The sequence below is a fragment of the Rhamphochromis longiceps genome, linkage group LG11 (assembly GCF_057381845.1).
Source record: "Rhamphochromis longiceps isolate RC_006_pf linkage group LG11, R_longiceps_female_GT1.1, whole genome shotgun sequence".
Taxonomy (NCBI): Eukaryota; Metazoa; Chordata; class Actinopteri; order Cichliformes; family Cichlidae; genus Rhamphochromis; species Rhamphochromis longiceps.
The window spans coordinates 22522962-22547075 of record NC_140567.1 but is presented as its reverse complement, the minus strand read 5'-3'; the positions used below and the strand labels follow the sequence as shown (position 1 = coordinate 22547075).

At 41.8% G+C, this 24114-nt stretch overlaps 1 protein-coding gene across 3 annotated transcripts in view; it reads right to left on the bottom strand.

Moving 5' to 3' along the window:
* adam22 (ADAM metallopeptidase domain 22) overlaps positions 1–24114 on the bottom strand; it is a 70443-nt gene that overhangs the window by 36603 nt on the left and 9726 nt on the right. For all 3 annotated transcript variants that reach the window (XM_085422949.1, XM_085422947.1, XM_085422948.1), the window contains exons 4-5: positions 9532–9598; positions 3093–3175 (exon numbers count right to left, since the gene is read on the bottom strand). In XM_085422949.1, the coding sequence (XP_085279075.1) occupies positions 3093–3175; positions 9532–9598 (150 nt within the window). The remainder of the gene's footprint in view (positions 1–3092; positions 3176–9531; positions 9599–24114) is intronic.

The window sequence follows — 24114 nt, the reverse complement described above, 5'->3', positions numbered from 1 at the left end:
ACACTGCAGGAAATACACAATCTATCTACCTCCTCCGACTCTACCCTCTCTGTGTTTTTCAGGTTTCCTGGCCGGACAAATTGAAAGAATTTAAATGTGTGTATTTTATGCTTAAATCTGTTCAGAGCTGGTGTGAGTGAGTGGGATTTGGAAGAAAGGTGATGTCATGCATCTGTGCACAAACCACACCTACACAATCCCCTCAGTTATTATAGCTTTACCTGACTTTACATGTCGTTGCTGCTTAGTTTGGGATGCAGCTTTACTTTTACTGACACACCAAATAAGAACTATCGCTGGACTGTATAGAAAGTTTAGCTTAGCTTTTAGTTTTAGTCAGCTCAGCGTGCAAATGTAATCTTTTAATTTAAAGATAAGGCTTTAAATTATAGCTAAGTTTGATAAATGATTAAGAAACAAATGGATGGATGGATTCTTTTAGCTCACTTTTGTGCTGCATCAAAGCAAAGAATCCAAGCTAAATGTTTAGAAAGAGAACAAAATTTGCCTCTGTGTGTGTGTGTGTGTGTGTGTGTGTGTGTGTGTGTGTGTGTGTGTGTGTGTGTGTGTGTGTGTGTGTGAGTTGGGGGGCGGGGGCAGGATGTATATTATGGTAAACACCTGACTCAGCATAGGAGAATGCTCTCCCTCTAATGGCTAACGCTCTGACACACTCCACAGCAGGAAGCCCTTGACTCCCTCGCTCTCTTTCTCTTACTCTCTCTCTCTCTCACACACACACACACACACACACACACACACACACACACACACACACACACACACACACACACACACACACACATAACATTTTGGTGTTTCTTTCTTTCCTCATTAGAAATTTCAAAGTTCAGTGATTCTATCCCGTTACAACCTCTTGCGTTCTAAATATGAGATTTCACTGCAGGTAACTATACTATAAATTATTTGGTAGTTGCTTTCTTTTCATTATTTTGCATCCAGCATTTTATAATTTGCTGTACTGACAACTTTCCCCAAATTCATGCAAAACTCTCATGAAACACACAAAAAAACTTTAAGAATAAAAAGAGTTAAGGCTTGGACTTTAGTTTAGCTTGTTCAGCAGATATTAGTCTGCTTCTTCCTGCTTCCCCTAATTAGTTGGAAAGACATGTCTAAACTGATTACTCTGTCTATTTGGCTTGGTATTATGTTGAAACAAGATATACTCAGTGGGAGAAAGCTTTGAGACTGCGTAATGGATCAGAAATAAATAATCATGGTCTCTGAAACAGCTGAAATTGATAATTAGATTAAACAATGTACACTGAATGGGCAGAAGGTTAATTCAGACCAGGAGCTCCTATTATGTGGTTTTCTTTACATGACTACAAGAACTGATGACGGTTAATCCAAAAAACATCGGGCAACAAGTTCAAAATATACAGCAGTTTATGGTGTTGACAGTCTGACATTTGATTAAAAATGTTTGGAGAAAATTTGGCCTCTTTTCAAGAAATTATTTTTCCTCATTTTAAATTTTTGTGGCGATCGTGGCTCAAGAGTTGGGCGTTCGCCTTGTAATCGGAAGGTTGCTGGTTCGAGCCCCGGCTTGGATAGTCTCGGTCGTTGTGTCCTTGGGCAAGACACTTCACCCGTTGCCTACTGGTGGTGGTCAGAGGGCCCGGTGGCGCCAGTGTCCGGCAGCCTCGCCTCTGTCAGTGCGCCCCGGGGTGGCTGTGGCTACAATGTAGCTTGCCATCACCAGTGTGTGAATATGTGTGTGAATGGGTGGATGACTGGATATGTAAAGCGCTTTGGGGTCCTTAGGGACTAGTAAGGCGCTATATAAATACAGGCCATTTTTTAATGTAATTTAAAAAGTACAAAATATCAAGTGTTGAAGCTTAAAACATGCAGAATTTAAAGTCACTTTTATCATTTAAAGTTGCTTTTCTTCTCCATTTGGGTTTGAATGGTCGGTTTGAACTTCAGCAGCTCATCTTGAGTTACATGTCTAAACGAGTTGCTGCCACGTGATTGTTTCATTAGATGTTTTGCAGGTGTACCCAATGAAGCAGGCCGGTAAGTGTATATACGTTTATGACAAGCATTTGCTAAGACTAGACTTTATTTGTGGTTTTTATGAAATTACATAAAAACAAGAGTTTCACATAAAAAATAAAAATAAAAGACACGTACAGTGCAAGCAAGCATGATGACAATAAGGACGTTATAATAGAATTAGGTCATAGATCAAGGATAAAAAGCGATAGTGCTGAATGGATACCATAGTGATTATTTATTTTTTTAAAGATAAGATGATAAGATGCAGCCCTCCGGATGACATCTTTTTCATAGCAGCGTTTATTTTCCATGACACGATAAAGCAAACAAAGAAATAAGTCTTAAAAATTTGGTGCATCATGAAATGAAAAGCAAACAAAGCAGACCTCAAACCTTTGAGGAGCTGAAGTCCTACATGAAAATACAACAGCTGGTCTCCCCTGTGTAAGTTGTATTTGTATATTTTTAATTAAATATAGGCTTCAAATCATTAGCATTCTCTTTTTATTTAAATGTCACACGGCATTGTAACTTTTTGTGGAAACACGGTTCTCATTTTAGGCACGTTTGATGCTTTGTTATTCACGGCGGCTTTCTGTGCAAACAATGAAATCCACCAACAAACAGTGAATTTCTCACATGCGGGATGGAGAGCGTCTCGCCTCTTTTCATGCATATATATATACACACATATATACACAGGAGACTACATACATTGACTTAGAAAGCATAAAGTGTGCATGCATCCCTCACAGCAGGCCTTGTTTCTGACCCGTCTCGCCTCAAGCAGAAAAAGCTAAAAATACCAACGTTAGTGGAGGCTAGAGGAGAAGGGGAAAAAAAAGAAAAGAGAACAGGAAAGGAAGAAGAGAAGAAGAGAAGATGTCTGTCTGTCTGTCCGTCTGCCAGAGTGATAACCTATGAAACCTAAAATGCAGACAGGCAGCGACGCCTGGCTAAAACTAATTACATTAACCTAATGAAAAAATGGGAGCAGGACTTAGAACAGAGGCTGAAACACACACATGCATATAAAAAGTCGCATCTGTATTATTTGTACTTACTGCAGCCCGTGACAGGTTGAGAGAGCCACAAAGGAGTGAGGGATGTTTCTGACCTTTCCTTGATAGTAGCAGTGCTCTCCGCCCTGTGTGGAAACACACAAACACACAGATGAAGCTCACACACATGATGTAGTGAAATATTCCCCTCTTCACTACCATATTTAATTTGTGGTGTCCTCGGGATTCCCATATGCTTGTTTGCCGTTCACCTAGGGACCATCTTTGATCCAAGGACACCACAAGGAAATGAGTCCAAAGCAATCCATTACACAGAATTCATTTGCTAATACATGCAAGTGCAAGTAAGCTCTGTTGAAGATATGTGAATATACTGTTCGCGTGTTTGTTTGACACTTTGCACTTTGAGCTTTGCACGTTCACATCTGACCATCTGCGCGCTAACGCCTCAGCGACTTCACTCCTCTATCCGAACTTCTCCGCAGCAGGAAGTCAGATTTTTACCATCTCCGTCTCTCTGTCTTCACTCTTGATCTACGTGTCTCTCTGCACACATTTATCGTCTATAGATGTGCATGATGTCTAAGTACCTAAGTGCTCTGCAGGCAGGCCATCTCTTCCTGGTCCATTTCTTGCTACCTAACAGCCATTAAGCAGGAAGCAGTTCTCCCTGAGGAAATGCAGCTTTTATCAGAGGATCAATTTCTGCATGTGCACAGCAATGCACCTCTAGATCCACTTCCACTCTCCAGCTTTCTGAGTAGACCCCATCCTGATGCACAAGCTTCTGTTAGGATGCATGCATGTGCACACTGTTGAACTACACATGCATGTGGAAATCTGTGTGATTTATTATCCTACAGCAGAGTTCAGTGAGGTGTCGGACGGGATTGAGTTCAGAGTGCGGCGCATGCAAGACAAATTTTCAAATGCTCTTTTATCTGCCTGACTTTGGACAAAGGGACATTAAAGCAGTCCTCAAGCAAATCAGGGTTTCATCTGCCTCTGCCCTCTCCTGTGAGGAGTCAATTAAACCCAACTGTTCCAGCAAAGAGTTTTTCCTTTTTTCTTTGACAGAAATCTATCATTTTTATACAGCATATCGTTGCCTCACATCAAGAAGGTCCTGGGTTCAAAACCCACCTGCTGGTTGGAGCCTTTATGTTCTATCTGTGCCTGCATGGGTTCTCTCCAGGTACTCCTGCACCATCCCACAGTATAAAGACATGCATGTTAAGATTAACTGGTGGTCGGCCAAAGAACCACAGATAAGGTGAAGCGTGGCAGAGGATGTGACATCAAACTCGCATGTGCCACCACATGACAGGGGCCAAGCAGCAAGCATAAACACGTCATAACTCCAGGAGTGGGAATGGTTGTCTGTCTCTGTGTGGTACCCCTGTGATACACTGGCAACCTGTACACGGTGTACCCCACCTTTAGACAGAGTGACCTTTGTGACTCTAAACTTGCCAAGTGGTGAAGAAAATGGGTGGATGGTACACATTTTCATGTTAACTTGGACCAAATTAAACAAAAAAAAAAATGAAATCCCAATTAACAAAGACGTTACTACAAACAATTTGCATTTCCAAAGATGGAGCTAAAACTCTCTGAACTAAAACCTTGTAAGGAAAACGTTGTTCAGCACAGTATCAACACTTCCTTTAAACAAGGCACATCCATTTTATCTAAAGTCATTCATTTTAATATATTTATTAGATACAGTAGAGAAATAAAGCAAATGCATTTAAATCAAACTGTAGTGCATTCAAAGCATTTAGCCAATGAATTAGAGTGGTGGGTAAAGACAAGAATCAGGCTTACAACATCACTAAAATGTCTTTTTCATTTGAATTAATCAGGCATTCATGCAGTTTACACTTTACAGGACTCAAACTGAAGACTTTAAAAATGTGTGGTAATACAGACGAGTGCATGTGTGAGTGTGAGGAAGTCATCTGCATAAACAATCATCTTTGAATTATCTTTTTTTTTTTTTTTTTTTTTTTAATAAATAGGACAGGGGGAATGAATGAGAGAAAGAAAGAAAACCAAAGGGGAGAAGAGACGGTGAGAAGGGGGGGGGAAGAGAGAGAAAAAAAAAAAGAACTCCTGGGTCACCTGTATGGAGAAAAAAAAAAACAAACAACAAAAAAAACAAACAGAGGAGACAGCAAACAACAAAGAGTAACATAATAATAGAGAAAACAAAGCACCATCACAATAAACTAGCTAGTCATAGATATCAATATTTACTAAATAATAAACGATATTGTGCAGCACGCAAGATAGACAGCGCACAGTGTGCTTTGAGGCAGCAGCCAAGAAAGCTTTAGTCCGCGTCTGTGAATACCCATGTGTGCATACCTGTGTGGATCAGCATGCTTGCATTCCAAAGGTTTCTCCATGTAATGATCTGCTAGGGAGTGTGGGGGGGCCACAGCCCCGTCCTCCAGGGTGTGAAGCGGGTATGGAGGAGATCAAAACTCCAGACATCCAGAGGCCCCCAGAACACAAGAGACCATGGAAGACCAACAGAGGGGCAGCCGCGCCACTGTTCCAGTAAGAGCTGAGGAGAGTCCCAGATGAGGGCTCGCCCAGCAGCCGCGGAGCAGAAGTCAGGGGGAGTTGCAGTGACGCGCCCATGAGCTCCGCCGGCCCCCAGCTGTGCCTGAGTGACCGAGCCCCAGGCTGAGAGGCCGGGGGCACCCCACCTCCAAAGGGGGCCCGAGCGAGCCCCAGGCCCCAGGCCCCGACAAGCGGCCGCCAAGGAGTGAGCCGGTGTGTACCCGGACGCCCACCCCCAGACACAAAGAACCACCAACACACCGACACCTGAGGGAGTCCGCCACCGGCAGGGGAAGTGGTGGTGGGTGGAGATAGGCCTCCAAACCTTGGAGGGCCTGAGGTGTCCCCAGAGAGGTGGCGTCTGATACCCAACCTGACATATAGACACAGACATACAGGCACACACAGACACAAACATCCATTCCCACCCTCATGCTCTCATATGCACTCACTCCACACTCAACCAACGTGGAGACAGACATAAAGAGACGCTGTACACACAATCACACTCCCCAAGCGTACTCTACAAACCGGGTCTAGGTACCCTTGCCCCTGGAGGGGGGAATTGCACCCAGACCCAGGTGGTGTTACCCATCTTTGAATTATCAAAGTGAAACTGCACCCATCAGGCTGAGACTGATTTCTTTCTGTGTTCCTGCCTTTTAACCACTTATTTGCAACTTCCAGTTAAATCACATTCAGCTATCGGTTTCCTTTTCGCGATACTAACTCTGCCTCTCGCTATTTTCATAATGCCCTATCCATGAAATCCAGAATAGAAAAATAAGATTCAAGCAAGTTAGCAGCAGGCTGCCACCGCTGTAATAAGAGAGGGGATTTTTTTTTTTACATTAGCAGAGAGTCAGAGCATATGAAAGGTTTGCTAGATAAACCTAAATAGAGCCACAAGAGAAAGAGGTTGAGTAAAGAGACAGAGAGCGAGTGTGAAGTGAAGAGACAGAGAGGGCTATTTATAAGTGGCGCTGTGCTCCACTATCCCAGCGTCTCTCCTCTTTCCGTCGCCCTGAACCTTCTGCTCCACTTCTCATCAAAGGAAGAAACACCCAACATCAGCACTGTGGGTACATCCTCAGCTTGTGTTGCTAAATTTGTGAGATCTGTGATCTCTTAAGACACATGCGAGGATAATTAATCATCTTATCTGGACAACACAATGCACAACAAAAAGGTCGAGGTTAGACACTCGGTAAACAAGTAGGACGCTCTGCCCTCTGAATGTCAGTGAAACTTTGACCACCGCGATCACATAATGCAAGGAAATAAGGACATTAGACACACTTTGCTGTACTTTACTCCTCATTAGGTGATCGAGTTCATTTCTGTGCGTGCAGTATTTCCTCAAAACCACAAAACCAAAGTTTGCAGCTGTAGTGCAGAACCCAAACTTTCCAATCATAACAAATATGCAGGGGTACAGTGTGCACTCAATAAAAGGATCCTTAATCAAACTGGTATGTTTTCTACTGATCGCACAGTTTTGGATTAAATGCAAACATCCATCAACTGGAATTGGCTGATTTCCACCGACAGATGTGTGTTGTGATGTTTGGGCCACATCTGGCTGTTACCATCATCGTGTCACAGGTGCCATGTTTAACATCCCATATAAAACCCAATAGCATCTGCTCTCTGTGATGTGTTTTGTGCAGAACGAGGATAAGGAGCCTGTCATTCATTCCTTGCACTGAAGGTAAACCGTGGACAGAAAGCCTGAATGCTTCCAGTTTCAGGAGTTTGTATTACTTCTATTACGTATGGGCTACATGAGCACTGGAGGATTCTGACCTAGATCTATCAGAGCAGCAGCTGCGTTACATCGGCTGACATTTTGCCCTCCATAGTGAGCAGAGTAACAACCAGGGCTTGTCTCATATTAACCTCCATGAACAGAAGCATTAATAATCAAAAAGAGGCTCTTGTTCTTTGCTACTAAAAGGGAAACGATGACATTAGAAGAGTGCAGATGGGCTGCAGTTGTGGATATTCAGCTCCAAGATTAATTAATTTACAGACTGCCTTATAATGAGCCATAATTACAGGTGACCATAATGTACGATGTGTGATGTAATCGTTTGGATCATTCGCTGTAAAGCATCTAATATCTCACTAATCTGCTGCTTAGCTGCGTAATTCCTGACCATTATAATCCCCGCTACTTATATGATGTCCCTCCATGCCTCAGCGGGTGTCCTGTAACTGAAGTCCAGATTTTAGAGGATTATCACAGGAATCTTAATCTTGCGTCAGTCGACGCTTGCAGAAGATTCATTGAGCTATCAAAGAGACCAGGCAGCTGAATGAGGAGTGGTTTATCTCTGTGTGGAAAACTTAACTCATTGATTAACCAATAAAAAACTCAAGGAGGGAGAATAACACACAGGGTCGACAGTGGAACCATCAGCTTCGCTGCTGCACACATAACAGCATGAGAGCTACTATCAGACATCTCTACCTCCCTGCTGTGCTACTCACCCGGTGTTAGCATGTGAGCAGTGTCTGCAAATGTTGTTTTGATAATGACATCCGACCTTTACTCGGTACGGGTAACGCTTCTCGCGTTCTCATGTCTGCCTACATTGTGATTGAATCCTGATGTGTTAATTGGGTAGTTTCAGTGGTGCTGATGTTTTTGTATCACTCCCTGGAAGTGCTGTTTTGTCTCTTTGTGACAGAAAGTGTAAATTTGCTCCATGTCGGTCTACAATGAAAACAGAGTTCACATGTAAGTACTAAGTACACACGTAAGATTGGGACTGACAGGGAGCGATCAGGGGCTCTGACACTGGTCCAGACGTGCAGGAGAAGATAATCACTGATAAGCAAGTGTGCGTGGGTGGAATCCTGGAAGATGTCAATGTTCCAAACTAGGAATGGGAATCAAGAGCTGATTCTTGTAGCAAATTGGTTCCCATTAGTTCAGTTCCTTGGAATTGTTAGTCCGCTTGTTTATTGACCCCGCTTAGCGGTTCTTGCACTTGCACCAGCTGATTTCAGTTTGTGTGCCGGAGAAGGAAAAATAGCGGCGCAGTCTACAGCGTAGACATGGTGTGTGGGACTGTAGCCTACACGTTTATATAGGTAAATGGTAATTCTGAGATAATGCCTTTCAGGTCATTTCACGGAGAAAAGCAAAAGTAATGTAAGAAGTCCTGTAATAAAATTACTTTCTCCTGGGATTAATTAAGTAAAGTACTGCATTGCTTTAAAGAAAAGTGTTCGGTGTGATATCTGTAATAATTACTTTTTCCGAGTGACGACCCCAACACTGATCACAACAAAGGGAAACACCTCCAACACAAACAAACGTTTGACCCACAGCATGAGATCACTTTGCATGAATGTGATGTCTTTGATGTTCTGATTAGCGATGTCAGTCGCTAATGAGAAATCAATGAGAATGGATACAGAACTGAATCAATAAGTGATATCAATAATGGAATCGGAAGTGCCCAATTCTTAACAATTCCCATTCCTTGGCCAAAGGAATCTTATTTGTACTCCTTTGTTTTGGATTTTTGTAAAAACATATTTAAAAATAATATTTAGATATTTAGAAAATACTTGATCAACAACATGATTATTGGATTATTCTGGAGGTTTTCTGAAGACCTGATGAGGTTTTGTTCTGTTCTTTTACTCTTTAAGCACTTTCACTCCTTGACACTCTAGTTTAAGCTAACTTTGCTAACGCTGGAAAGGTCGTTTAAAGTAGTTTCATCCAACTTTTCACACTGAAAACATCTGCCTGCTGTCATCACAGGAAAGGATAGCAGCACAGTTGCTCTTTATCCAAAAAAAAAACAGATGCAGAATTTAATCACAGGGGTAATTTGGGGTTTTAATGTCAAGTGCGAGGGAGCACGAGGGGAGATGATTTGCAGAATCTTACACTGGTGATGACAGTCTTCCCGTTTTCTGATGAATGCCTCTCCACATAGCCCGAAGACAGGAGATCACTGGAAACAGAAGAATGAAAGAGAAAAATCAAAGTTAGAAAATGTAAGATTTTCCTTCAAGTGTCACTCAGTTATTCGAGTATTCTTGTGTTTTACAGCTGCATTCTGTCTTGGCGGCACAGAGCTTCAGAGCACCAGCCCAGCTAATTATGACCAGCATACAGGGACACGGCTATTTCCAGCACACAAACTCGCACAAACATAATTATTCAAACGCCGCACTCTTGCAACTGTCTTGTGTGTGCATGTGCCTTTACCAGAGCAAAGGACAAATGAAGGTCATTAAGCAGCAAAGGAAACAAAGCAGGCAGAATGGAAAGGAGGCAGGAAGTAAAGTGAGAGCATAAGGAAGAGAAAGACTGACATAAATAAGAGGAACTCAGTGTGTGTGCTTTCTCAGCAGAGCTGGACCTAAGAATCCCAGTGGAGATACACACTGCAGGCCTGGACTGAGACAAAGATATATGAGCTCAGGTGAACGCGCACACACACACACACACACACACACACACACACACACACACACACACACACACACACACACACACACACACACACACACACACAATGCAGCATATGAATGGGGTTTTGTACCTTTCTCCATCTATCTCCAAATATACTCCAGCTAAAAGTTTTAGGCTTTTATTTCACACACATGTGACCTAAACATGGACGCGGAGGCAAATGTTTACTCTTACATAAAGCCATGAAGGTGTGGGAGCTTTTTATGCACTTAGTGATCAGCGCCAGAGCTAGCAGTAACCTATGATACACACACACACACACACACACACACATATATATATATACACACATATATATATATATATATATATATATACACACATATATATATATATATATATATACACACATATATATATATATATATATATATACACACATATATATATATATATATATATACACATATACATATATATATATATATATATATATATACACATATACATATATATATATATATACACATATACATATATATATATATATATGTGTATATATACATATATATATATATATATATGTGTATATATACACATATATATATAATAACACCCAGCACGCCCCTGCGGGCGGTTTATCCTTCAAGCTCGGGTCCTCTACCAGAGGCCTGGGAGCTTGAGGGTCCTGCGCAGTATCTTAGCTGTTCCCAGGACTGCGCTCTTCTGGACAGAGATCTCCGATGTTGTTCCTGGGATCTGCTGGAGCCACTCGCCTAGCTTGGGAGTCACCGCACCTAGTGCTCCGATTACCACGGGGACCACCGTTACCTTCACCCTCCACATCCTCTCGAGCTCTTCTCTGAGCCCTTGGTATTTCTCCAGCTTCTCGTGTTCCTTCTTCCTGATATTGCTGTCATTTGGAACCGCTACATCGATCACTACGGCCGTCTTCTTCTGTTTGTCTACCACCACTATGTCCGGTTGGTTAGCCACCACCATTTTGTCCGTCTGTATCTGGAAGTCCCACAGGATCTTAGCTCGGTCATTCTCCACCACCCTTGGGGGCATCTCCCATTTTGACCTCGGGACTTCCAGGTTATACTCGGCACAGATGTTCCTGTACACTATGCCGGCCACTTGGTTATGGCGTTCCATGTATGCCTTGCCTGCTAGCATCTTGCACCCTGTGTATATATATACACATATATGTATATATATATGTGTATATATATACATATATATATATATATATATGTGTATATATACATATATATATATATATATGTATATATATATATATATATATATATATATATATATATATATATATATATATATTAGGGGTGCAACGATATTCGTATCGATATTGAACCGTTCGATACAGTGCTTTCGGTTCGGTACGCGTATGTATCGAACAATACAACATTTGTAATTTATTTTATCAATTTTCCTTCTGACGATGCTGTCTGTGTTGAGCGCTCAGTGAATCTGCGTTCGACTACTCCGCCTAGGCTGCACTGTCCAGCGCAGATCCACTGAGCGCTCAACACAGACAGCATCGTCAGAAGGAAGAGCGCAGGGCACCTCCCCCACCCTCATTCAGATCTGGCGTTTGGAATTATTTTGGTTTTCATGTGACGTATGACCCTGAAGGTAAGCGAGTCATGGACTAAAGTAAAACAGTATGTTGGATGTGCCACGCAATGCTCAATTACATGGGTGGGAGCTAGTGTGTTAGCGCAGTTAGCTCGTTAACGTGTTGGCCGTCTAGCCCCATGCACGGAGCGATCGGCGGTAGCTCGTTAACGGAGATTTGCCGTGTTGTGGCGTTAAGGTCATTTCAACGAGATTAACCTGAAAGCACTAGTGGGAACACGACGAATATGACTGCACATTTACGCCGACATCATCCTAGTGCAAAGACAAGTGGAAGCAGACAAAAAACAACAAGCATGCTACTAACTTTAGCCGAGTCATTTAGACAGCTGTTAGCACATGATTCTCCTTATGCTGCTGAGAATATAGCCCAGAAGAAGCGGATAGTATAGCTTTTATTTTGGAAAGAGCCATTTCTCTGTAATAAACTCTCTTTTCCAAAGATGAGTGATTCCTCAATCAGATACAGGGCTCGCAATATCGCTAGCCCGACGTCCCGGAGCTAGCGATTTTTTCAGTCGGGCTACCAAAATCTATCTCTTCCCTGCCCGTCGGGCTATTGTAGGAAAAATATATGTCAATGCTTTTGCATTCTTTCAGAAATGTAGCTGGGTAATTATGTCATTGGCATCGGTGATCCACTGTCAATATGTGACATATTGAAGTCGCGTTTGAATTTGCGCTTGTTTTTTTGCTTTCACTTTGCAATCGTGCGAACTGTGTATAGAGAGCGACAGCACTGATCTGTGAGTGATGATAATTTGTGCACCAATTCCTCTGACATCGTCTTATTAATCGTTAGCTTACTATGCAAACATGACGCAGCAAGCTTAAACATGTGAGAGGTTGATCGCGCAGAGAATCGCTGAGCTTATGTGAGTGCATGTGTAAAAGAATTTCAGTTCTGCTGAGCCAAATAAGACAGGTCAGGGTGAAGAAGTGACAGCCAAAGAAAAGCTTACCACAAAACGGAGAAGTTATGACAAATCAGACTATAAGGCAAAAAGAAAGTGCAGCTTTATGGTTTCATGGACATAAGAATTTCTGTGGCTGCAATATGATGAGCTAAATAACCAGGGCTGCACATAAGTGGTCCGCAGGTGCGCATTCGCTGTCAAAATAAAAAACACGCACAAGGGTTAGGGTTAAATTTAAAAACTGTACTTTTGAGTTAAAATATATATTTATAATTTTAATAAATGACAAATTAAAAATGCATGAACATTTTTTGTATCGAAAAAATATCGAACCGTGACACCAAAGTATCGAACCGAACCGAACCGTGAATTTTGTGTATCGTTGCACCCCTAATATATATATAAATATATATATATATATATATATATATATATATATATATATATATATATGTGTGTGTGTATGTGTATATATATATATATATATATATATATATATATATATATATATATATATAGTGAGAGACAGAGACAGAGAGAACAACCGTACTCAGAGGAAAGACTCAGCATGATAATCTCTCTTAAATCTCTTAAACTGAGCTTGTATTGTAGACTTTCAAGTGTAGCAGCTAAATTAAGCAGGCAGGATTAATCAATAACCAACATAAAATGTGCAGCTGAAACAGAATGCAGTATTTGAGCAGGCCGCTCACCGCACTGATCCAGAGAGCTATCAATCTACTCCAACTTCCTGTCAACAACCAGACGTCAATAAGGAGACAAGTAGGTGGAAAATAGACTTGTTCGGGTTGGCGGGCCTAGAGGAAGACTGAACATATGTCAGAAAGTTTGAGCACAAACATGTTTGACACAACAAAAGTACAAACTGCACACTGGAACCTCCCTGTTTGGCTAGTTGGGGGGTTTGCCATTTAATACATGAAATCATTATTTAAAATCTTCATTTTCAGCAAAAAAAACAAACTGACAAACAAACAAAAAAACATCAGAAAGAGGGCAAATACTGTTTTGTCTTTGAAGTTTATGTTTATCTTTATGTGGAAAATTGTTGTATCGAAGCATCTACATGAATGTCCTACATATTTATTCGTTTCTGAGAAGATAAATCACATTCATAATTTTGAACACCTGCTCAGTCCTAGAAACCTTTTCTTGTTGTTTCAGTTGTAACTGAACAATTTTATTGTGATTGATCTTTTGTAATGTTTTTGTCTTGCTCATATAAAGTGACGTCTGCAGGCTAGATTTGGACTGTATCTCTAAAATTACCCAACAAACTTCCAGTTGTAAGTTGTACTTTCCTATGTGTCATTTTCTTGTCTCGAATTAATAAAGTTGGTGCTGCTTTTTCTCAGCACTTGGTCGGGGCTCATTATCACCACCACGTTTCACTTTACGCTGCCAGTAAACAACAGCAGTAATCAGCCTCATTACCATCTTGAGCTGCTCCAATCTGTTTATATAAAATGAAAAGTGGGGGGTAGACAAAATAAACACTTACAGAGAACTGAAGGAACTTAATTACAAGATACAAGATGCACGAGCTCACACTGGATATATAGTGTGCAGAAAAACATGAGGAAAGAGTAAGGCACTGCATCTTCAGGTGAAATAACATGGTTATTAATAATCATTAGATAGATCTTCCAAGTACTGGGTTGGAGCCACTTTTGGTGCTCTATTCTATTGAGATTAATAGATCAAATGTGGGAGACATTTGAATGCAGTTTTGAGCTTTGTGAGTTATTCTGCTGCAAGCAGAGATAAGAATATACACTGTGGTCATTAAGGGATGGACATGGTCAGCAACAACACTCAGACCAGCTGTGGTATTTGAATGCTAAACAGCCCAAAGCCTGACAGGGAAACCTTCCCCACATCATTACACCACTACTAGCAGCCCAAATTGGTGATACAAGGCAGGATGGATCCATGCTTTTATGTTGTTTACACCACATTCTGACCCAGTCGAATGAAAGTCACAAGCAGAACTTGTGACTCATCGGACCAGGCAAAGTTTTTCCAATCTTTATCGTCTAATTTTGGTTAACTGTAGCCTCAGTTTCCTGTTCCCCGGGAACCCAGTGAGACCTTCTGCTTCTCTTTTCTCGTGTCAACATTTGACATGCTGTGCATTCAGAGATGATCTTCTGCATACGTTGGTTGTAACTGTCTCTTTTGTAGGTCATTCTCTCCCTGAAAGTCACTTACATCACCATTCTTCAGCTTTCCTCCCTCAACCAGGAGTTATTATCTACGTCTCTATTTTCATTAAACCAATATAAGTCAGCATGTTAATGAGGGGTTTTCCGAGGAGCTGACAGACACAGGTTGTCATAATTGGAGGAAAATCAGGCATAGCTCAGAGCTTCCACAGAGTTTAAGTGGTTGTTATTCTGTCCCCCAATTTACAAGTAAAATTTTAATAATGCTGCTTAAAGACCCGCATCTAATTTATTCATATCCATTTTTTCATGGACCACCTAGTTTCTGGACTTTTACAAAAACAGCAGGATCTCCGACAAAAGACAAAATTTACTCTTTCAAGCAAAAAAAATTATATATATATGCTTACTAAAGGATTTCAGTTTTAAAGTCAGATGCATTTTTCATATTTTAACTGAGCTTTCAGCGAGGAAGCAAAAGTTTTCTGATGCTGATACTCACACATATATACTGTTTTATTGAGAAAAAAGTCCTGACATAGCTGCGCGCACACCCACAGGGGAATGATGCTGCTTTCTATGATGACTAATGGGCAGTTTGCTATGGCTATAAAACATGTGTGGGTATACAGGATAGAGAAATAAAATGGAAAGAAGAGGAGAATAATGGCACGGAAGGAAGGGAAAGAGACGGAACACAAGGTGTGAATAGAGCGCTCGGGATCCTAACAGATATCCCATGCACAGCCATCACGTCTGTAAAGGAAAGAAAAATAGAGCATGCATGGAGCAAACATCACCTCAGACTAAACCTTCACAGTGCAAATTAAACACACCGTGACTCTGGAGACACGGTGAACATTTGACATAAAAAAAAAAACAGCACAGTGAACATATTCATGCACTCCCGTGATGAAGACATTTGGCGTGTTCAAGAGTGTTCGGGTCACAGGAGTGCACTGTTAGCCTTTGTTCTGCTGGGATGTGTGTTTAAGATTCAGAGCTTGTGATCTTTGTCCGGGCCCATGCTGAGCCCTGACGGGGGGGAAAGCGAGCGAGGCATCAAGGCACCAACACAGGCTCCTAATGGATGATGCCGATAACAGATTTCAGCTTTAATTGTTGTGGGATTTAAATAATTTATTGAGCAGACAAAGACGCAAACTCAGCCTCACCCCCATCCCCCACACCGACACACTCTTATGTAGAGAGATCCCCCACCCGCCCACACCCCGCCCCTGCTTAAGATGAGCGCGCATGTATAAATGTGTAACTGAGAGCTACGTCTTTATGTGCCATCAAACAGATAATGTGACAGAAATAAACTGTTTACATGCGGTAGCCTTCTGCTGCAAATCCGCAACGTAAATGATGATCAGGGAAATGTGGTTTGTAAAAATGAGGCTTAGGATGTCGTTGCCAGGAACACAAACAGATCCATTTAAGACCTTTAATCTATTACTTTTAGTTTGTTAAGTAGTCTAAATCATGCACCTATTCACACAAAATCAGCCAAATCATGCACCTTGTATTATGTACCCCGCCCCCTCCTTCTTGTTGCCAGAACATCAGATCCAGTGGGGTGGTTTGCAGTGCCTGAATGTTGGATGTTGGCATCAGATTTTCTGGGTTGTGTTTGTCAGGCGTCCACCAGCACATCCCGCAGATGCTTGAACAAATGGGGGGATCTGGGATTTTACAGGCTGAGTCACTGCTTTTTCCTCTTTGTCATGTTCCTTTTGCTGTTCCTGATATTTTGGGGGGATGTAAAGGGAAAATCCACCCCTCTCTCCCTCTGGAGGAGAGTGCAGTTGCCATGACGAGGTGTGCTTGATCGGCATCAATGTTCCAGCCTAAGATCAACATGCATCCAGGGAAACGCTGCATTATAACGAGATGATCAATCACCTGTCACTTTTAATAACGTGGCTCGTTGCCATATTTGTGCTGTGTCTGGCACGTGAGAGTATCTGTGCAGTCCAGATGTGCGCCTGCAACAGGGACAGTACAAACAGGCAACCACAGCTTTCGCTCATTTTCTGTCTCATTCAGCGTCTGCCTCTCAGCTCATTGCTTTTATAAATAGTCTGCTTATCCTCAGCTGTAATTGAAGAGAGTCTTCTTGGCCCTGCTGCCGCAGCAACATCTGTCTAAGAGCTGGCGTACAGCTGTCAATCAGCCCTGGAGGAGATTTTGGAGGCAGAGCCACAGACGCTTCGCTTACAGCCCACGGTGTTTCATAGCCAACCTAGAACAGCCATTTACATAGCAATCACATCTCCCTCTACATTTTAATGTCAGCCAACCCCCCGCTCCATCAAACACTCACACACACTGAACCAGTGGAAACATAAGAGCACTGATGCAGCTTCAGTTGGGAAATTGTTGTTCTAAAAAGGCTTATTCAACTTCATTAAATGGCCCTTTGCAAAGTTAAAAAGTGACTGAAGCAGCGAGAAGCAATGAGTCCATCACATCAAAACTTCAGCCTTCCTTTAAAGCATTTTTGTTGTGAGTTGCTCTGGGCAAAGACATCTGCTGTGGCAACCCCGTCCAATCTCCTGAGGTGAGCCATGCACGCACACATAAACGAAGTTTCTGCGTGGTCTAAAATTCCTCTCACGATCTGTGTCGCCGAGCACTGCGGTGGCGCTGGGATGAAAAAGAGCACTAAAAGGCTTGATTGGCAGGACTAATGTTTGTGCGTGTGAGCGAGTGGATTGGCAGAAGTGTTGGGGTACCAGGCTTTTCACTGCTTTCACACAGGCTTTTCAAAAGGACCTTCTTAATAAACTCAACACCCAAAAACACACAAACACAATAAGATGCTGAAAAACAGCAAATTTAACCACATATAGCGACACAGCGACACATAAGCATACAGGCACTGCTGTCATCAAATGGACTCCATGTATGGATTTGACATTTAACCCAGTAATAAAAGGACACATAAGGACACACAAAGGACGGCATATGTGCTGTGTCAGGCGTCTGTAATGAGCATGGGGGGAGTGCTGAGGAAGGATAAGTGCACAAGAGAAAGCATGAGGGGGAGGCAGGGAGATGGAAAGGTGTGTAAGAGAAATAAAGATGTGAAAAGGCAAAAGAAAAAGAAGAAAAAACTGAGGAGGGGTTGTTCTCTTTGGGGAAAGCTGCAGCTGCTTTCACCTGCCCACCACTCCCCACCCCTGTCTCCCACTGAGGCCTCATTACAGGTCTCCAGGCTATAATTCATTCACTCTCCAATCACTTATCAGGCTTGTAGTTCCACCAGCAGACTCCCTGGGACCCCTGCTCTTATTGCAGAGGGAATACTGATGCTCACAAACAAGAGCCGCCCCGGACTGCCAAGACTGAAATTCCTTTTAACCCATGTAAGAAATGAGAGGGGGGGGGGGATGTCTTTATCCACATTAGCCTGTGATATTTATTCCAATGCATGTACTAATATATATTTCAAAATGCATAATTCTGCCCTATTTGAAAACTTTAAAGAAAAAGAAAAGGCAAAGTAAAGTTTTCATGCAAATCTGTAAGTTTCTTTTTAAACCAGTTAAAAAAACAGTTACATAACTTCCTTGGTAGAGGTAATAAACAAGGATGGAAAGCTATACAGTATTCCTACTTTCTTGGCATCATTGCGCACTTAGGTCTATAGCACGCAACATACAGGACAACCAGAGCTGACTCCTGAATTATGCAGAGACTGGGGATTTTGCAGGAACTAAGGAGAACATGCAAAGCTCTATCTGTGACAGCACGTGCATGGCTAGTGAACACCATGTCATGTAGAGAGAGGATAATGGAGACAAAGAGACTTTGGAGACCTGCACACTTGGGACTGAGTAGTAATAACTACTAAGGTATATCCCCCCAAAAATGTGTATCAATTTAATACACCCTGTGATTTTATGTGTTTGCATTTCTGTCTGTATTTGGTGGTAATGTTGGTCTCCATCTACACATCGGATTTTGTAGGCTGGTAAATTTTGTTAAGCAGTTCATCTCCTGACAGTAAACCGCACTTCAGCGTGAAAGAATAAAATGGGTAAGCTATCTGAGACAATAGTCTTTGGTGAGGTATTAGTATCTTTTCCTGCTGGGAGAACAACAGTCTACCTCCTGTTTCTGTCTTCAACAAGAGCCGGCTCCAGGAGCTCTCTTTGTCTTCACTAATCCTCCACACTGAGTGAGATGGCCCAGCATAGGAGAGGGGGAATGAAAGGGTGGGAGAGGCAGGCTGGGGGATAAATAATGTGAATATGGGGAGAAAGGATGATAAACCAAGAGGATGCTTGGGTATCTGCAACACAAGCCCTGTCCTTTAAATGGCAGCTTAGCATAGACACGATAGCGTCAGCTGGTCAATCGGCCTGCCAATTCAGTCCAGACTGATAAATTCCAACAATTACCGGACGCCTTACTGTGATATGCTGTGATATTACAGCCATTCATCTTCCCAAAAGCATGAACCCTAATGATGAATGGAGCTGACATTTACTCTTTTTATACTAAACGAAAAATAACTGCATAAGTCAAACTGACTCAGAACCAAGTAAACCTTCAATACAAGGACTGCAGATGTTTCCAGCTACCACTCACGCTGACTTTGTATGAGAAAAACATCCAAATGTCCACCCTGAATAGAAGAATTTATTACAGCAACCAAAACCACTGCTTTAAAGCACAACAGAGAAAACAAGTATTGCTTTCCAAAGACTCAATCTTCCTCACTCTTCTCACAAATTTGCACAGAAGCTCTGAAGGACTTCCAAACTGCCTCACCTTCCTCGGCCGCAGCACGCATTACTATTATGTACATCCCCGATGCTATTTGTTCTCCTACATTAATCCCGCTCACCTCCAAGCACAGATGCTCGCCGCCTCATAGCCAGAACAGACTGTAAATACACAGTCCTGGATGTGCCAATGAGCCTCTTAGCAAACACAATCTGTAATATACTACCTGTGAGCACTATATTAGCTCATACACACATACACACACACACAAACATAATCCCCAATGTGATAGCTAAAGCTATGAGCTTAAGTGCTTGCATGTGAGAGAGAGAGAGAGAGAGAGAGAGAGAGAGAGAGAGAGAGAGAGAGAGAGAGAGAGAGAGGTTTGACAAGGATCACAGTGAGGAGCTCTGCCTGAGGCGAGAGGAGAGGAGAGGAGGGTTTTTTTTTATGAAACTCCTTTCAAGTACCTATCTCTATCATGCGTGCTCTCCGTATCTCTCCCCATCTCCTGCACTTACTCAACCCACCCACAAACTCAAGGGTGCATGAAGGACACCCTCATACCTCCCTCTGTCCTTTTACCTCTTTCCAAACTCCCTTTGCTTCTTTCTTTGTCTCTCTCTCTCTCTCACACACACACACACCCCTCTCAGTGTTTTTCTCATTAACTTTGCCGTAAATCTGATCACGCCTCTCTGTAATAAATTACAGAGCCCGGGAATAGAAAAGGGGAAACCAGGATGGAGGTGGAAAAGGAGAAAAGCTGGTTGTAGCAACATCGGGATGGAGAGATCTGATTTGTGGCTGGATGATAGACTATTCTGGAACGGGACATGAGAGATCATTAAATTATACAAATATGAAGATGTAAGGATGAGCAATAATTGCATACATGCAGGCACATGCACAGCACAGAGACACAGAGCAATAATTCCCAAGCTACTCGATGCCTACTCACATTTTAGGGATCAAGTGGCAAATGCCACAAAATCCACTGAAAGTCACGCAAAGTCTCAATGGCACTTTGATGCACTTATTTGTTCTCTGAGTGAACAAGAGATCATTGTCAGGTAAAAAAAAATACTCTGAGACCCACCAGCTACTCCCACTGAGCTTCTCCAGCATAAGTAGGAAGGAGATATTTTAAAAGTGTAGAGTTCTAGAAGAAAAATCAGACACTGTTAGATAACTGGCATTTTAAAATGCTGCCAAAACTTAGATGGGCAAATCTTCCAGCTGAATCATCAATACAAAGAACAACATTTTAGGAAAATATCTCTCTTTAGTATGGAAAAAAGGTAAAAACTTCATGTTTTGTTCATTTACAGCTACTCTGAGTGACTGAGGCCCAGGAGTAACTACCTTGCCATGTTTTGCCACTCAGTTAAAAAGTTAAATCAATAATAAGTTTGGAAAATTCTACCTCAGTTATACCCGGTGGAGTTTTGAACCATTAATAACATTGGAGGAGAGTTTTAATTAGTTTTGTCTCCATCGTGGACATCCTGGACTTCCAGGTCACGAGGAGGGGGGGGGGGGGGAATTTGCACTAGCGATGTTACCAGAACAGATACTTATGATGCCTTCCAGGATCTTTCTATGTCAAAATGATGAAAACAAGACTATCTACCTACTCTATCTAACAAAGAAAACAACATGAAGAAGACGGCAAAGAACATGCACCTGCCAACACAGCCCTGCTCCAACACATCAATAACAAAGGCAGGACTTTCTTACTGATGCTATCATGGTTTTCAGACAAGGGAGTAAATACTTTCAATTCAGTGACACACAAAAAAGACAGCGCCTAAAGAATTTAAGGTGTGTGAATTTAAACTCAAAATCACACAGCATTCAAAACAATATCGTTCTAGGGTTATCTTGAAATATACTTTACCATTTTGTTTGACACAGCTGTGGTGAAATCAGCTTTGCTCAATCAGCTAAGCTAATGTTGTGTTAGCTTAAGCTAGCATAATGTAACTAATGTTATACCTTACAGTAACTCCAGCAGGCTACTCGGCAACCAACGTCACTTATACAAAATATTTTGTGTTTTAACAACAACAACCTGCCATCTCTCTGTTAGTGACTTAAAACAAACTTTTGCACGGGATAATCATTTCGTTTTGTTAGCTTTGGTATTTTATTCTTGACCACCAGTTTAGCTCACTGGGTGGAGTAGGTGGCACATATATCGAGGCAGTTTACTGTGCATCTTCCCTCTGATCTTGCTCTCAGTTTTCCTTTCTTCTCCAAGCTAAAAATATATATTAAAAACATTCGCAAAAGAGTTGTAAAGAAATGTATGAGATATAATTTTTAAAAAGTTAGCTTGTTTGAACTTGGCTGAGCTCCCCTTCAAGAGGATCTTCTCAGATAAATCTAGACCACCTTCAGAGCTGTGGTTATTTTTAGAAGGCTCTGTGGTTGTCTCATTATGAGCACTTACTCTGTCCCTGTGATTTCAACAAGCTCCTAAAACATGCGCAGACCTTAGCTCACCACTCACCCTGCTCATCGGATTTACTTCACTGGGACCTTTTCTTCTTTTCTTAAAAAATCAAACTGAAGGATCACAGTTATTTATGCATTATTATTATTACTATTTATCTCCTCATATACAAGGTCTTGAATAATCAGGCCCCATTTGATCTGACCTCACAGCATCATATTTCCCCAATAAAGCATTTTGTTCCCAGACTGTAGGCTTACTTGTGGTTTCAAGGGTTATTAAAAGTAGAATTGGAGGCAAAGCCTTCAGCTTTCAAGCTCCCAGTTTGGATTCAGGAGATAGACACGCTCTCTAATTATAAGATCAGGGTTGAAACTTTCCTTTTTGATAAAGCATATAGTTTGGGTTGGATCAGGTGATCCTGAATTCTCCCTTAGTTATGCTGGAATAGGCGCAGGCTGCTGGGGGCTTCCCATGACGCACTGAGTGTTTCTTCATCACTCAACATCACTCACTGCAACTATATTTAATCATTAGTTAGTAATCTCTGGCTCTCTTCCAGTATGCCTTCTGTCCTTGCATCTGTTGCCAAGTCCTTGCTTATAGGGAGTCATCTGATCGTTGGGGTTCTCTCTGTATTACTGCTGGGTCTTTAACTTACAATATAAATCACTTTGCATCTAATATCACGGCAAAGTCCCAAATCTCTTTCACAGGACAGACCGCGCCAAAGTACAACAGAGATTCAGCACATACTACAAAGGCACAAGTGCTGACACCTGTAACTTATGATCAAACCTCTTATTATCACAACAAAAGGATGCAAGAATGCATGATTGGAATTATTTGCAAAAACAGATTTGCAAAAATGTGTGAAAGAAACAGCATTCAACACATTTGTCAAGCCTCGATTAAATTTATTTGCAAAAAATAAAAGATAGCAAACTGGTTTGTTCAGGTTTATTGGCTAATAATCTCCCTCACATCGGCACAGAAGACACCTGGGGCCAGAGGTATGTGGGCGCAATCCCCAAATAGCGCTCATAGGTGTGTGTACAAACATTGTGCTGTTGTCTAAACACAGGCGCAGTGAGTTTATTTCAATATCAAGTGCAAAAACGTGAAAAAAAACATCCTTTATTTGGCATTAAAATTTCCATAAATAACAGTAAATTGTTGCAAACATTAATAAATCATTCTGCTTAAGTTTAAATATCAAATTTAGTATTCAATTTAAAATCACCAACAAAAGTGGGTGAAAGCACGTCATGTACCTTTCTCTCTTTGTATTATTCTTCCTAATTTTCCCCCTTTTAAGTATTGATCCTCTCTCATTCTGTCTGAGCACCACTCCTTTCAATCCTTTTTAGTTATCTCTCATTAAGACCGCACTTTACGTGCCTCTTCTGCACCTGAGACCCAGCGAGACGATACACACAAAGACTCTGCAGCTTTTAAGAGTTCATGTCTTATTGCTCTTCACACACACAATCCTGCTGATGTACAGATGCACCAACGTGTAGTCACTCATTCATCAAACCACTGAACCATGGGATGTTTGGTTAGCTCCCTGCCTAACACATTTATCTGGAAGGACTCTGTGGTTATACTGGAGCACTGTTGCCTCCAGCCCGCCCCCTCCCCACCAACACTGCCCTCCCTGGTGCACACTGCCTTCACACAGATGAATAATGCATTTAGCACTGCCTGTAATTGACCTCTCGCATTAGCATAAAGAATTTGTCTGAATGCAGAAAAAGCAGACTTGACACAGTTGTAGAAATAACAAAACTGAGTGTCTGTCAGTGTCAACAAAGAGCAGGAGAAGCCCTCGGCTCTTGAAGCTGCTGCAGCCGCTTATTTCATAACACAGGCGAGGTTACGAAACACTCCAGTCCCAGCTGGATGTACGAAGCTCTCCTCTCCTGTCTGCACTCACATATTTTCATACGTACATATTCTGCATGCTGCACGAATACTAAATGATTCAGATATGTTCAGTGTCTTCAGCTTTTCTCTATTTTTGTCAGACAAACATAAACACACAGTAACCATACACACTAGCACAGCCAGGCTGGTATTGGCTGCTGGT